A 16,754-nucleotide genomic window follows, 5' to 3' on the forward strand; every position below is an offset into this window, starting at 1 on the left:
TATATTTATACAATCATCTCACTTTATATCTTCTCATCACATTCTTTCAAACCAATACTAATCAATGGAAACAAAAAACCAATCTCAATTCCAGGATTTGTTACCCGTAATGGCGGATAAACTAGGCGGCGATGGTCTGATCCAAGAACTGTGTAACGGGTTTCAGTTGCTGATGGATCGCGATAAAGGTGTGATCACTTTTGATAGTCTGAAGAAGAATGCATCACTTTTGGGGCTTCAGGACTTGTCGGATGGTGATCTTTTGAGCATGTTGAAGGAAGGTGATTATGATGGAGATGGTGCACTCAGTCAGATGGAGTTTTGTGTTCTTATGTTTAGATTAAGTCCTGATTTGATGGATCAGTCTGAGTTTTTGTTAGAAGAAGCCTTGGAACAGGATTTTGATCATTTCCAGTATTAATCTAATTGTAAAGTTGTTAATCACTTTATTGTTTTGAAAGTTATTGAATATGCCAAATCTGATATTTTCTGCCATTTTAGTTGTACAAGGAGTTTAGTATTGAAGCCCTGATTGAAAATTTGATATTGCTAGAACCTCGTGTCTTTGATGTATCCTATAATTGATAATTTGATATCACTACCAGAGTATTTGTAGTTGCAATTTTGGTCGCAAAGAAGTCGTAAATGTGTTTGGGTGTCAATTTTGCAATCAGAATGACAATGACAAAAGGGATAATGACCAAAATTACCCTTTCTACCAACCTCATTCACTGACTAACCCACTCAAACAAAAAAAATACCCAGACACTTTCTAAACTGTCGGATTTAACATATTAGAACTGACATCCGATAAATTTAATTGACATCCTTTCGTTTTTGAACCAATTGTTAGGTTTAATGTGAAGACTTGATTGTTTTTGGGCCCCGGTTCAAGAGAAATATGGAGCAAGATATTAGGTGATCAAATGGGTTGGGCCTTTTGTTTTAATTAAAGCCCATATTAGTTTTCTTAGCCTTGTACATTGTTTTAATTAAAGCCCATCTTGGTTGCAGCCCGTCGACATAGATCAGTCGACCGAACCACGTAAATCTCGTGTGTTCATCTTCGTTTATTATTTCTCTTGCAGTATTATTTGTGTTTGCGTGTTTTGCAGTACCCTAATCCATAACACCAACCACATCTAGACACGTATATGCTTAAACAGTCGGCCATAAATCTATTCCATCGCGTTTCATATCTATTCTTCCGTCTCATATCTATACATGTGTTCTGGTTATTTTATTTTATTAGAATATTTAGATTTTATATTAATATATATAATTTCCAAAAAAAGAAAAAGAATGATCATTTTATGAAAGAACAAAATTTTGGTATTCATTATATATATATATATATAAAAGAGAAGTTTGGTGCCGCTAACCAAGTGGCGACACCAAACTTGTCCATACCATTTTGATTTTCTTTTTTACTATAGGTAGCATAGTGTATGTAACGAAAACCGACTTAACGTCAATTTTTGTTTACGTAACGGAAACATACTGAATTCATGTAAACTCACTGCATCAATGTCCGAGACTGACAATTCTAGGGTTTTGATGTCATTTGTTTTTTTTTTTTGTTTTAGTTCTCGTACCATAACGAACGTAACGAAAACCGACCGGATGCATGCCAATTTTCTTTTTTTATTTTTTGTTTTAGTTTGGTACCCTGACGAACGAGAAAGAAACCGACCAAATTCTCGTGAAGTCAGTGCCTTTTGTTTTAGTTCCAGTACCACCGTGACGAAAACAGACCAACTGCCATTTTTGTTTTAGTTCTGGTATCGTAAGAAACCGACTGAATTCATGTCGACTTATCATCTCAACGCTCGAGGCCGACAACGCTTGAGTTTTACTACCATCTAGATTTTACTGACCTGCCCGACGTAACGTGCCGGGTAAATTCCTAGTTACAAATAAAAGATAAGTTTATGGAAAATAACTAAAATCTTATTACATAAGAACTCGTACATTTCACAATTTAAAATAACTTTTTTGATAAATAAAAGTTTCCATTTTGTAATAACATCAACTAGTTTTTTTAGATTGTTAAAAATATCTTTCATATATGGCTAGTGGTAGGAAGACTTGGGATCTCTAGTGGAGACTCAAGTCCAATCCTCACGTATGTCAATTTGGGTGAATATTAACAATAAATGATTTGAGCTAGTTCTTGTGAGGTTGTTAATTCGTATCCCGAGCAGCACAACGACAGTCAAGTGGTAACCGGCGGTATAGGGGAACACTCAAGCCAAGCCATCGTGGACCTTGATGGTCGGGTATTTTGTATATATATTAGTGTATTAATTATGTAGTTTTATTGAGTATATTGTTAGAACTTTGGTACTTCATACGTGCTTTTGTATTTCAGGTAATTGATCGTTAAAGATGCTAAATGGGAGACCTGTACGAGAATGGAATGATATATCGGGAAGACCGAAGCATGATTTGATGTCTTGGAAAGTGTTACAAGGATTCGGGAAGAGCATGGATGAGAAATCATAAGCCGATGCTAAAACTGAACAAGATTGGTTGACAAAATGCGACCATGAAGTAAAACGAGCATATCCTGAGCTAGAAAATGAGTTATTGGACCTATAATATATGAATTTTGGGTTTCTCGACTAGAGGAATCCAAATATGAGGTTTTCTTAGGTCGCGGTATGTGACGGGTAGGGTCTATGGCCATCTCGATGCGCGATGGTCTTAAAAAACGTGAAAAACGGATTTTGACCTATATCTTCTATTTTCTGAACCCTAATCAAGGGGGACGACCAACAGCAACTATTAGGCGATTTTGGGTGAATTCCAGGGCTACCAATTATCTCTTGATCAATCATAATGGCCTTCATCATAATTGAAGATCTATCGATGACGATGTTCGGCTAGTCTTCTCCGAATCATACCTGGGATGTATAGTTTGTAATCTTTACTGTTTTTCTCATGTGATTAAGAACACTTGTGTATAATTATTGATGATTGATATATGATTATTGATGTTTGGTATTTCTGTGTGTTCGGTCGGTTTAGGTTTACGTTGGTCTGAACGATATGTTACCAGTTGCTAGATAATTAATCATATAACTGTTTGGTTAGATTGAATACGATAAAACACATAATTACCCTTAACTGAGTCACACTGGCAAGGACTGTTTGATAACCAGTGCCATGTGTAAAGTGATTGTTGATGTCTAAGGTTTTGTCTGATTGATTAGTTTTTAGTTAATCGTTAATAATTTATCTGTTAGGTTGCATGAGATAACTGTAGGTTGCTTACTTGAATTCCCGGGTGTGATTTGCTTTGCTAACTGCTTAATACTCGTTTACTTGTCCGTTGCTTAGTTCTCTAAATTCACTTAAATTGCCTGTGTGATCGGCACTAAACACTAGTTACTTCATAATATTAAATCTGTACACGAATTGCATTGATCACATACTCTTTGTGATACGATACCCTACTTGCTCTAACTATTTAGTTTAATTAGGTTTTTGATTGACTCAAACGACGGTCAGCAAACCTGGTTAAGACAACATAGTCTAGCATAGTAAGGGAATGATGATCTATAAATTGAAGAATGCGGTGGCTTAAACACAAAATAGAAAGTTGCCCGCCCCCCCACCACCTAAAAAAACTAAAAAAATATAAATGCTTCTTTCATCCCCTTCTTTTATTTCCAAATTTCCCAAACCTTGTGATTATTTCAAAAAATATCATTGAAAATAAATTCGAAATCCGAATCATGTTTAAAGTTCTAACTTTCATCTGTTTGACATTTTCAAGTTATCTCTTTGAACCCATAACAAATTTGACGATAAATCTAATTGCATTCTCAAACTTTTAAAAATACTCAGATTTTCCATTTTTGACTCGTAACAAATTTTGACCCAAATGGCCAAATATAGTTAATTTGTACCAAACAATTTATTTACTAACTTTTGACTTGTAAAAATCAATTTTAAGCTTCACAAAAAACCAAAAACAATCCCTTAATAAAAAAACCAAAAATTAAATATGATAAACTTTGTTATACATGAAAATGACTAGTATATATATACCATCCTTACATTTTAACATATATATATATATATATATATATATATATATATATAGTTTACTAAATTGACCAAAAAAAATAAACGGATAGATTTAAAGCATATAATTATAATTTATAAATTTATATTTATATGACAATATACAACAACAACAATAATAAATGGAATGATTTTAAAAAATGAATCGACTTTTAAACATATATTTATAATTTAATGATTAAAAAAATTGTTTGGTAAAATGAAGCATATTCGAGTTTTATTTTTCTTTACAATATTCAACAATATACATAGTATAATATGTTAATGATAACTTTTGTAATTATATTTTTTTCAATCTTTAACTAACATAGTTTGTTGTTGATTTTTGAATTTCATCAAGTATTTTGGAATATATAGTAAAATAATATATAAATATTTATTTTTATAAATATGTATAGATATATTATAAATAGAGTGTAAAAGAAAAATGAATAATTATTGATCTATAACATATATTAAGGTCAATTAAGATTTTTTTAGGGAAAAAATTGTGAAGTTTAACCACAAAACAACATGTGTCGGTGTTATTTTTTTTTTATTTTAATAGATAGCTATAGCGAGTTTCTTTTTCTATAAAGTGAAAAGTTGAACTTTTTGAATTTAACTTCAAATATAACTTCAAATACATTATAAAAGTTGAACTTTTATAAAGGGAAAAGTTGAATCTTTGACTGAATTTTATTAAATGGGGTATTATTCTTAATGTAAAAATTGTTTCTTTACACAAAAGATTCATTTATTAATGTAATTTTGTTTCATATATATATGGTAGAAACTACCATCATGTTTCATGGATTGTTTTTTTTATATTTAAAATGCATAAAAGCACATAATTAATAATCTACTTTATAAAAGAACACGTAATTATCTATTGTTTGAAAGAAATTAATTAAAGTTTTCTTTTTAAAAAAAGAAGTATTGTTATTTTATAAAAGTAATTATGGTATTTCTATATAAAAAAAAGTTTCATGTATGTAAGATAATTAATATTTCTATTAAAAAAAACCTAGTCTTTTGTACTTCATTCTTATCCTTGTGTATATATAGCCCCTATCTCCTTCCATTTCCAAAATATATGTAATACTTAATCTTTTTCTCCGACTATCATCCAACACCATTTTTTAAACATCCTAATTTCCAGCTTGATGATGATAACAATCTCACCAAGAGAAACAAGAATTATCTTCAATTCATTGAAGATGTCACTTCTAACCCTGATCAAGTCCAACAACGAGTCCTCTCTGAAATCCTCACACAAAACGCCAATGTTGAATACCTCAAACGTCACAGTCTTTCTGGTCAAACTGACCGCGAAACATTTAAGAAACTTATACCGGTCATCACTTATGAAGATATCCAAGCAGATATTGCTCGTATCGCCAAGGGTGATACATCGCCCATTCTGTCATCTAGACCCGTCTCAGAGTTCATAACAAGTTCTGGGACAGCGGGAGGTGAGCGAAAACTAATGCCGGCCATCAAAGATGACCTCAAACGAAGGTCATTTCTAGTCAGTCTTATAGTTCCAGTGATAAGCCAGTTTGTACCTGGGTTAGATAAAGGCAAAGGGATGTATTTCTTGTTCGCTAAATCCGAATTCAAGACTCCAGGCGGCCCCGTGGCCCGACCCATTTTAACTAATTTCTTAAAAAGCTCTCATTTTGATAAACAAGGGTCATACAACCCTTATACAAACTTCACCAGCCCAAACGAAGCATGTCTGTGCACAGATTCTTATCAAAGCATGTATTCCCAGATGCTTTGTGGGCTTTGTTTTAGTAAAGATGTTGTTCGGGTCGGGTCGGTTTTTGCTTCTGGGTTTCTCCGGGCTATCCGGTTCTTGGAGAACAACTGGACAATTTTGTGTCATGATATCCGAACCGGAACCTTGAATCCCGTGATTACTGATCCTAGTGTTAGAGAAGCTGTGATGAGGGTGTTGAAACCTGACCCGGAATTAGCGGACTTTATTGAGTTGGAATGTTCCAAGAATTCATGGCAGGGGATCATCGCGAGGCTATGGCCTAACACCAAGTACATTGATGTTATTGTTACGGGAACCATGTCACAGTACGTACCCACTCTTAACTATTATGGGAATGGCATCCCACTTGTGAGCAAGATATATGCTTCATCCGAATGCTATTTTGGCATCAATCTAGACTCACTGTCTAAACCTAGTGAAGTATCCTACACCCTTATTCCGAACATGGCTTATTTTGAATTCCTACCTGTTATTCGCAACAATGGCAATGGCGGCGTCACCGAGAGTCAACATATGGAACTACTTGATCTTTCTGATCTTAAACTCGGCCATGAATACGAGCTTGTGATCACTACCTATGCTGGTTAGTATTGTTTTCCCTACTAATAATTTGTTTGTATTGTATGCACACCATTTGTTTTGATGAAACGATCATGTGAAAATACAGGACTTTACAGGTACAGAGTTGGAGATATCTTGCGCGTAGCGGGATTCAAGAACAAATCCCCTCAGTTTAATTTTATTTGTAGAATGAACGTGGCATTGAGTATTGATACGGATAAGACCGACGAAGTTGAGTTACAGAAAGCAGTTGAAATCGCAGCCAACCACTTGATGCCATATGATGTGGCATTGAAAGAATACACGAGCTATGCTGATACCACAACCATCCCGGGCCATTATGTCATCTTCTGGGAGCTTGGCCTTAATGAAACCACACAAATCCCACCATTGGTTTTTGAGGACTGTTGTCTTGCGATCGAAGAATCACTTAACAGTGTTTATAGACAAGGGCGCACTTCTGACAAATCAATCGGCCCGTTAGATATCAAGATTGTGGAAAATGAGACTTTTGATAAACTAATGGACTATTCAATCAGTTTAGGTGCATCAATCAACCAGTACAAGACACCAAGGTGCGTGAAGCTTGCACTGATTATCGAGTTGTTGAACTCGAGGGTGGTATCGAGTTAGTTTAGCCCGAAATGCCCGAGATGGATTCCCGGGGGAGACTACGCTAATTAGTGAAATTAGTGTTAGTTTGAAAAATGAATAACACATATAATTTGTTATATGTCATGTTACTTTTTCGGTTTGTTGTTGGATCAAAGGATTTGATTTAAAAGTAGTTTGAAGGTTAATAAAACTCAAGTTGACATTTTATCTACAATCTAGCAAGAATCGTGCCTAATCCACAACATTCTGCTTACTCCAAAATTATTTTAACTATAAAACATTGAAAATATGATAACTTTTATATCTGTTGTTTAATAATCATGTCGAATGATCAAACATGGTTACTTTAATCAGCATAATTAACATAGATAAATAGATAAAGAACAATGTTTTGAAAAACAGATCATTTATCGACTAAACGTCCGAGAAGTTCAATGGTCACACCGTTAGACCAATTGAACCATTTTAAATACCAGATAACTTTATAATAATTTAAAATTAAATCATATAAAACATATTGAACAAAATACCAAGTATAAAAACTATAATTACATCGTTTTAATTGATATATACTAATACAAGTTCTAGAAAACCTATTTTATTTTTAAACATTAGAAAAGTTACAAAAAAACAATTCAAATTAGAAACATACTAATAAAGATACCTGCACATTGCGACAAAGTTTAAATCCATCGAAAACCATTAGAACGAACATCAATACCAGTCCCGATAACACTGACACGTCTATCTATGTCATAAAGGATACCAACACATGTTTACATGGAAAATCATAAAAATGAATAACTAAACGCTTCGTGAGGTGGTCGTTAAACCAACCAAAAAATAGATATAGAAACGTTAAAGCACGCGCGTGTTGCCGCGTGTTAACTTGCAACATTTAGACCAAAACATAAGTTAAATAAACTTATAGTTAAAGTATATGATTTATTAAAATTCAAACTAAACCATAAGGGTTTTATTACATTTTACTAATACTTTAAGGGAATGAAACTAAAAGTTAATCATATATAAGGTACAATATGAAAAGTTACTAAAAGAAAAACTATGAGACGTACCTATATCCCCCCTCTCCCAATAAAAGATAATTTTCCTATACACGTGGTAGGTTGTGGTTGCTTCTCATTGATAAAATCCCGCGCAAAGCAATTCTTTTTACGATCTATTCTGTCGGGTTTCATAAGCTGGCTTGAATCCATATCCATTTAGTTTTTGGATCCTATTTAAGGTTAAAACAATTCCTTATCAATTTCCCTTTCTGTCGTTCTCTGCTTCTATGGTTTCCAAGTCTTCTCTAATCATCGATTGAACATTCAACTCAATATCTAGGTAATCAATATTCGGATTGACTAACTTTTTTTAGAATCATATTCCCTCAATCTTCGATTTGAGAATATCCTTCATGTTATACCGGTTGATTTTTAAAATCATAACCGATATCATATTCTCTTTCAGTAGTTGTATTCTGTTAGCTATGTTTTCAGTTTCTCTCTGTGTAGATTAAACATGCAAGTGCATCTTCAACGTTGTTAAAGAAACCAATAATTTTTCTAAGCTTGTTTTGCTATTGCAAAATTGGTTGCAAATCCAATCGGTCGATACCCCGTGGCAATTTTGAATAATTAAGCTAAGAAATACAATTAATTTCTTAATCACTAAATTAAATTATTATTTAAATTTACTAATAACTCATCTAAATAACAATTAAATAACGTCTTATCCAATAATGTAGATTATTCTTAAATCTCATTTTAATTTTAACCTTTTTTTTCAACTAATTTGCAACCGAACGTTGACGATGGAAAAATCTACAATCATTTTGTGACCAAGATACATAAATTTAGTTTTAACTGATTACTCTTACCCTTTTTCTAGACCTCTTCGCGACTGAATCTGAATCTGAATCTGAATCTGAACGGTTGCCAAATTAATCATGTTTTGGTCACAATTACCCAGTTTTTAAGTAGTAGCTACTTATGAAATTGCCATCGCACATGCTTTCTATTTACTTCATAGCATTCCCATGTTATATTTTGTTTGCTCCTGATCCCTCCCCATTAAGTTTATTAAACATAAACTTCCAAAACTTTTTAAATTACAATCCAAAATTTCTAAACCTAAACATTTATTATTATTATTATTATTATTATTATTATTATATATTAAAAATACTAGCTTTAAAGCCCGTGTAACACATGAAATGATTCAAATAAGTACATAATGTATATGAAAAAATGTATTTTCTATATTTCCTTATTGTTTGATAATAACAAAATTTCTAAACCTAAACATCGCAAGTTGCCTCCAACCTTAATTATTGACAAATAACAAACTTACATTAAAATAAATAAATAAAATAAGTCTTTCGTCGAAACTTGAATACGCGAAACCACGTCGCAAGCTGCCTCCCCTTCCTGGAACCTCTATGCACCTTGTTCTTCTTCACATATTTATACCATCGATCATCTCACTTTCTATCTTCTCATCATATTCTATCAAACCAATTCAACAATCACTAATCAATTTCTATTCATCTTGATCAATTAATAGAAACCAAAAGCCAATCTCAAAGATTGTCGTTATATTGAAACATGTATTTTAAATGTTTTTAAAATCTATGTTTTAAAGAGGAAAGTTGCCAACGTTCTCCCAAAAGTACAAAACAAGTTTCCTAGTAATAATAAAAAACTTACGGGGCTCAGTTTTCTTTGTTATCACAAAAGGGTAGAAGAAGAAAAAATAGATTATAATTTAATATGTAACTTTATATTATAGAAACCTGTCTTTGTTTAAAACTGTATATAACTCTTCAATTCTTTTTTATTAGCCTGTTAACATTACAAATATCTGTAATCATAGTCGAGCCCTATTTAATTATAGTCAAAAGATGAACACCGCCATTATATCCTAACTAATCAAACAATACTAATAATTGAAACATACATATAAGTCTTGAATCCAATGGTAGAGCACCCACTTTACAAGTGAGAGGTAGGGGGATCAAACCTCACTACCACCAACTTATATGGGAGATATGAGGGATGACCCTGGCTTGCCAGGGTTCGAGTCCTGATCTCACCCGGTTTTACCGGCTCCTCGCTGTCGTGCCGTTTGGCGGGCGTGGGGTCGGGTTTTATCCGGTGAATCCCTCAACAGGTGGACAGCTAGGGGCTCCGTCCGTCCGGACTAGTGGCCGGCTCGGGCTACCTTTAGCCAATGGGGCCCGCGTACGGGGTACCCGGCGACCGGCGTTACTTAGTTGGCCATTCAATAAAACAAAGTCTTGAATTCAATTATTGTTGCTACTGCATTAAATGCTACATATACAATTCTAGAAACTTATTAAATATCTGCAATCAATCATTGTTCCAGAAGATTAAAAGTTCGAACAGCAAATGCTCAATTCGAATCAATCAACTTGGACCGGCCAGTCAACATAACTAACTATATTTCCTGATAAATTGAAGTTATCAAAATTAATCATCATACTGTCAATGGAGGAACTAGTCATACTGTCATACTTTTGTTTTGCTTTCACACATTACTCATTTGTACCATAGCATCAGATATCATATCCATTAATCAAACCATTAGAGATGGTGAAACCATTGTTTCAGCCCAAAAAACCTTCGAGCTCGGGTTCTTTAGCCCGAGCAATACCTCCCAAAACCGATATTTAGGCATATGGTATCAGTTTGCAACAGATACCGTTGTTTGGGTTGCCAATAGAGAAACTCCGATTAGTAATAACAAATCTGGTGAGCTAACTCTTAATCCTGGAGGATTATTGGTGCTCCGTGACTCCACAACCAACCGAGCCATTTGGTCGTCTGATGCATCAAGAGAGGCTGGAAATGTGGTTGCTCGGTTGTTGGATAATTCAAATTTTATTGTGGTCTATAGCGAAGATGGACCGGAAAATTACATTTGGCAGAGTTTTGATCATCCTGGAAACAATTTGATGCCTGATATGAAGTTTGGGAGAAACTTGAAGAGGGGTGTAGTGACAAATTATACATCATGGAAGAGTGATGATGATCCATCTCCGGGTTCGTTTACGATTTATATGAATTTTAGTGGTCTCCCACAAATATTTCAAAAGAATGGAGATGTGATTCAATATAGACTAGGTTCTTGTAATGGTTTCGCATATAGTGGCAACACGAACTACAGGCAGAATCCAGTTTATAGACGCTCGTTTTACATGGATGAAATGGAGATTTCAGCTGTATACATGTTGCTTAATCAATCGGTTTTTACCAGGTTGACGTTGCAACCAAACGGATTCATGGGACAATGGAATTGGATCAACCGAACGCAAGGATGGTTTATGTATTCGTCAGTCACAACGGATAGTTGTGAAAGATATGCTCTGTGTGGGGTTTATGGGATTTGCGACATTGGACAGTCCCCTAACTGTGGGTGTCTAAGAGGGTTCATGCCTAAAAATCCCGAGCAATGGAATATGGCAGATTGGACGAGCGGTTGCCAAAGGGAAACGCCGTTGGATTGTGGTGTTGGGGAAGGGTTTCGGAAGTACTCATTTGTTAAAATTCCAGATACTGGACAATCATGGTTTGATAGAAATATGAGTTTGGAGCAATGCAAGGTGAAATGCACAAGTGAGTGTAACTGTACTGCTTATGCAACTTTGGACATCAAGCAAGGTACTGGTTGTTTGGTATGGTACAATGAACTGATAGATATGAGAACACTTCCGAATCGCGGGCAAGATATATACATCCGAATGAACGCTACTGAGTTAGGTAAACGTTTCTTTTTGTTAGTCTAATTAATATGTGATTTGTAATGTAGATGATTCTAGCCCGATTTTGTGATATTCGCAGAGAAAGACCAAAGGAGTTCAAAAAACAAAAAGAAACCCTGGGCCATTATCATCCCTGTTTGTCTTGGATTAGTCATTCTGTTGGGAGTATGTGTGATGATCATCGTGAAAAAGAAAAAGAAGGTGGTTACGCCACAAGGTAATTTCCCATATATGTGTTGCAATAAATAGTTGTATCAGGAACAACAGTTCTGACTTCTATTAGATATATGAATTTGATTCGGATACAATTCCGTAGACAAATATATTACAATATGTAGGATTTTTTGGAACCATTGTGGCTGTTGGAAAATGGAAACAATGCAATGGTTCACGTTATAAGAGACTTACCTATTGGCTAGATATGAACATGATACAAATCAATTAAAATACAATATGGAATATATAATATGTAAGACATATGTGATATGTCGGGTAATACGCCCTGTTGCGACCGTTTTGCAACCGAAAATGCGATGGGAAAAATAAAGGTCGCAAACTCGCAATTGCTCTGTTGCAACCATTTTGCGACCGCTGTTACATTTGCGACCAACCAACAGTCGCAAATTTTGCAACCACTGCTGTGGGTGCAAATCTTGCTATCTCTAACCACTTAGCCACAAAAAATAAATTATGTCATTTTCGGTAGCAAATTTGCTAAATCAGTCACTAAATTAATTTGCTACCCTTTTTTCGGTAGCAAAAGTTTGATTACAATTACTCAATTTTCTAGTAGTGGTTAGACAGTTGTCTTGGAAATCCCTTTGTATATATGTCGGTATATTTGTAACCGGCCAAAATATGGGAAACCTGAATATACAAGGTGTACCTTATCTCGAACAAGGTTGATGTTAATTCTGGCATGTTTCGTTCTTTGTTGTTAAATAACCGGTTACCAGATAAGTATGAGCTATATATATATTGAAGAGGTATGTACCCGCCTCAACACCGAGCAAGGCGGGTCAGCCCACAAGATAAAGACATTATGAAGGCACAAAGCCAAAACCTATGCGCATGGCGCATACAAAACATGCTCAGGCATCATATGCCCAGGCACACATATGCTCGCGCATCACGTATGCGCGCGGCGCATCAGCGCGCGGCGCATATCACATGCTCGTGCATATCACATCTGCCCAGGCAGACATATGCTCGCGCATCGCATATGCGCGCAGCGCATCAGCGCGCGGCGCATATCACATGCTCGTGCATATCACATCTGCGCATGAAATATCTGCGCGTGAGAATAAAGAGAAGACCTCGCGCTGGGATTTGCACATGAACTCAAAGTGAGTCACGCGCACGAGTCCAAACGGATGGACTTGGGATATATGAATCCCATAGAACTTCAGCAGTGCACCCACAAACCTTGTTATCGGGAGACGAAGGTTGCAGTAGGTGAAAAAGTGGCTATATAGGGATATATAGCCGGCAGGCGGGTCCGCCGCCGTTTGCCCTGACCTAGGCAACATGCAGCCAAACAGGGTGGGAAAGCCCTGAGAGGCGATGAGGTTGTCGAGATCGGCCTGCTTCAATTTGCAGAGGATTTCATTCCACCTTTTGGTGGCCTTGGTCCTCCCTACTTCCTCCGATGTGGTCTCAACAACCCTCTTCCCCTTCCCCTTTTGCTTCAATGTCGACATCACCACAGACTTCACACGGCGTCTTCGAGAGGCAACAGAGGTGATTGAGGGGCTAGACGAGTCTGAACTATCAGACATACAACTGCAGCAGCAGATAATCGAAAAATCGAAAAGATGAATACACTCAAATCAGAATGTGAAAGGCAGAAACTCGAAAATTATCAACAATGAAGATGAAGATAAAAAATTTCCTAAGGGCCTCCTTTTATAGGCCCAGGAGAGAGAAAAGTGGTAACTGATGGGATTTCACGCGCCCCCACTCGCAGGTGTAAGCCAACGAGGGCGCGCCACTTGTCCCTAACACTGTTGAGGGGACATAAAAATGTAACCGACCTGCCACGGAACAGAGACGCGCCCCCACTCGCAGGTGCTAACCAATGCGAGCGCGACACGTGTTCAAGACAGCTGTGTGAGGGGACATGAAAGGCAACTGTAGCACCTCGAGCACACGAAACGTCTGACACGTTTACGGCGCACGTCACCACCAACTAACCACGTGTTTGGACCCTTCGTTTTCAACCAAATGGATAGAACTTCGCGCAACGATGGAAGCAACCAAGAAAACGACAAAACCCCTTTAAAAGAACAATTCAGTGAGTCTAATATCTATCTTACCGCGCTCGCGCGAGATAAGACACACATTAGAATGGGGGGGCTTGAAGAGGTATGTACCCGCCTCAACACCGAGCAAGGCGGGTCAGCCCACAAGATAAAGACATTATGAAGGCACAAAGCCAAAACCTATGCGCATGGCGCATACAAAACATGCTCAGGCATCATATGCCCAGGCACACATATGCTCGCGCATCACATATGCGCGCGGCGCATCAGCGCGCGGCGCATATCACATGCTCGTGCATATCACATCTGCCCAAGCACACATATGCTCGCGCATCGCATATGCGCGCAGCGCATCAGCGCGCGGCGCATATCACATGCTGGTGCATATCACATCTGCGCATGAAATATCTGCGCGTGAGAATAAAGAGAAGACCTCGCGCATCCTCAGGATGGGCGCATATCACACGTGCGCATAATCAACCTCGTCCTTATCCAAATCAGGATTAGGGCAACCTTGATTGTGCACGTCAGACAACCTTCCAGAAGGCATCTTTTTAAGGAGTAAGAATATGCTGATGTTGACAGCTGCCAAATGAAAGGTCGACAACTCAGCATGACACATGTGTTGCCACGTGATTACAACCAACGAGAAAGCGCCAGGTGTCCCAGAGGACACGTGGCGCAGTGCGATTGGAGGAGGCCAACGAGGTTGAGCCCAATCAGTGAAAACCCTAGCACTATAAATACAGCATCAACTCCATTTTGATGACATATTCATACTCAATCATTGACAGTTACAAGCAGTGATATCACATTCAATCATATTGAATCACATTCACTCACAGTCAGTTACATACAAACACAATCTCACAATCAGAGGGTATTGAGCTATTAAGCAATACTCTTGAGATTCCCTTACACAGATTATTATCTTCTCCACAAATATACTGATTCTCACGCCGGAGGGTTACCCCAAAGAGGACCCCTCTGTCCCTTTCTGAGGGGTAAGTAACGGCGCTGTTCATTTTGTAGGTGGAAGAATACAGATCCAGAGGAACCATCGGTGAAATAGTATAATCAAACCCGAGGAAAGTAGATTTGCTACCAGTGAGTAGATCCACGTTTCTTCATATATGAACAATTGATCATGATACAATACAATATTGAAAATAAAATATCTAAAAATATCTCGGCTAATAGTAACTACCATTCTATAACACTAATATTCCCCTTTAAGCTAGATTGAGGTACTCCTAATTCTTTTTTCCAAACTGAAAAAAAAAAAGTCCAACTTGATCGGAACATACTTAAGCTTTCATTGATAGGGAGCAGTGATTCAATTGTCCAAAAAGACGGCTTAGATCTCCCGTTATACAACATGTCCACATTGATCGTAGCAACAGACAATTTCTCTTCCAATAACAAGCTTGGAGAGGGTGGTTTCGGACCGGTATACAAGGTATTGTTCAATCTACAAACGTAAATTTAGCATTTACTTTGATTACTAATAACGTAAAAGAACATTCTTAAAGGGTGTCCTAGAGGATGGACAAGAAATCGCAGTGAAACAACTTTCTGTGATCTCTGCACAAGGAGTTGAAGAGTTTAGAAATGAAGTTATCTTCATTTCAAAGCTTCAACATCGAAATCTTGTCAAAATTCTAGGGTATTGCGTCGAAGGGACAGAAAAGTTGTTAATTTATGAGTTCATGCCTAACAGCAGCCTAGATTTGCATCTCTTTGGTAAGTTAAAAATGACAATTCTACAACATGATTCAAGAAAACAAGCTAATAACTTAATACTCATAGGAAGATCAATAACAAAAATACTCGATTGGTCGCAACGATTTCATATCATCAATGGAATTGCTCGAGGTCTGCTTTATCTTCATCAAGATTCTCACCTACGAATCATCCATCGAGACCTCAAAGCTGCCAACATCTTGCTTGATCATGAGATGGAACCTAAGATATCAGATTTTGGCCTTGCAAAAAGCTTTGGAGGAAATGAGACTGAAACAAACACCAAAAGGGTGGTCGGAACATAGTGAGATTTCTTTATAAACACAATTCTATGCATGCATGTGAATATTTCTGATTAGATTATATTCGTTCTAAGTTTAATCACTTAACCTGTAATGTTATACAGTGGATACATGTCTCCAGAGTATGCAGGAGACGGGATCTTTTCAACAAAGTCAGATGTGTTCATCTTTGGTGTTTTAGTGTTGGAGATTGTTAGTGCAAAGAAAAGCAGACAATTATTCTATCAAGATCATAATCACAACATTGCTGGACATGTAGGAAAAATTAATACAGTATATTACTTTTTCAGTGCCAACTAATTATATTTTTAATCTCCATCTATCTCAACTAATTGACCCTTTAGGCTGGAGACTTTACAAAGAAGGAAAGACTTTGGAATTTGCAGACGAATCTTTGATCGAGTTAAACGACATAGAAGTGTTGAGGTCGATCCAGTTGGCTTTGTTATGTGTTCAACATAGTCCAGAAGATAGACCGGACATGTCTATGGTAGTTATGATGTTGAGCAGTGGCCAGCGGTTGCCCGAACCAACACAGCCTGGCTATTATATAGAAGACGATAAATTTGGGCCTGAGAATTCATCTAGCATGCCAACGCAAATCTCCAACAGTGTCTCAGTGTTACACA

At 36.7% G+C, this 16,754-nt stretch overlaps 1 protein-coding gene and 2 pseudogenes across 1 annotated transcript; all 3 read left to right on the plus strand.

Annotated features, from left to right (window-relative positions):
• LOC143541259 (calcium-binding protein KRP1 pseudogene) lies at window positions 1–555 on the plus strand (annotated as a pseudogene).
• Window positions 556–5,218: 4,663 nt separating this feature from the next.
• Window positions 5,219–7,102, plus strand: LOC143541281 (indole-3-acetic acid-amido synthetase GH3.6 pseudogene; annotated as a pseudogene).
• A 3,272-nt stretch (window positions 7,103–10,374) lies between these two features.
• LOC143541260 (G-type lectin S-receptor-like serine/threonine-protein kinase At4g27290) lies at window positions 10,375–16,440 on the plus strand. The gene is made up of 6 exons (XM_077034138.1): window positions 10,375–11,817; window positions 11,899–12,036; window positions 15,406–15,539; window positions 15,613–15,823; window positions 15,890–16,127; window positions 16,230–16,440. The coding sequence occupies exons 1-6, from the start codon at window positions 11,013–11,015 to the stop codon at window positions 16,423–16,425; spliced, it is 1,722 nt and encodes a 573-aa protein (XP_076890253.1). The 5' UTR covers window positions 10,375–11,012; the 3' UTR covers window positions 16,426–16,440.
• Window positions 16,441–16,754: the final 314 nt, after the last annotated feature.

The sequence above is a fragment of the Bidens hawaiensis genome, unplaced genomic scaffold (assembly GCF_021521415.1).
Source record: "Bidens hawaiensis isolate Kalapana, Puna unplaced genomic scaffold, B.hawaiensis_p1.1 tig00012479_1, whole genome shotgun sequence".
NCBI lineage: Eukaryota > Viridiplantae > Streptophyta > Magnoliopsida > Asterales > Asteraceae > Bidens > Bidens hawaiensis.

Bases quoted from the DNA above. Each gene is read 5' to 3' on its own strand.
- LOC143541260 (XM_077034138.1), top strand. From the start codon at position 11,013: ATGCCTGATATGAAGTTTGGGAGAAACTTGAAGAGGGGTGTAGTGACA. The intron at 15,540-15,612 runs GTATTGTTCAAT...ACATTCTTAAAG, and splicing joins GTTTCGGACCGGTATACAAG to GGTGTCCTAGAGGATGGACA. The intron at 15,824-15,889 runs GTAAGTTAAAAA...TAATACTCATAG, and splicing joins CCTAGATTTGCATCTCTTTG to GAAGATCAATAACAAAAATA.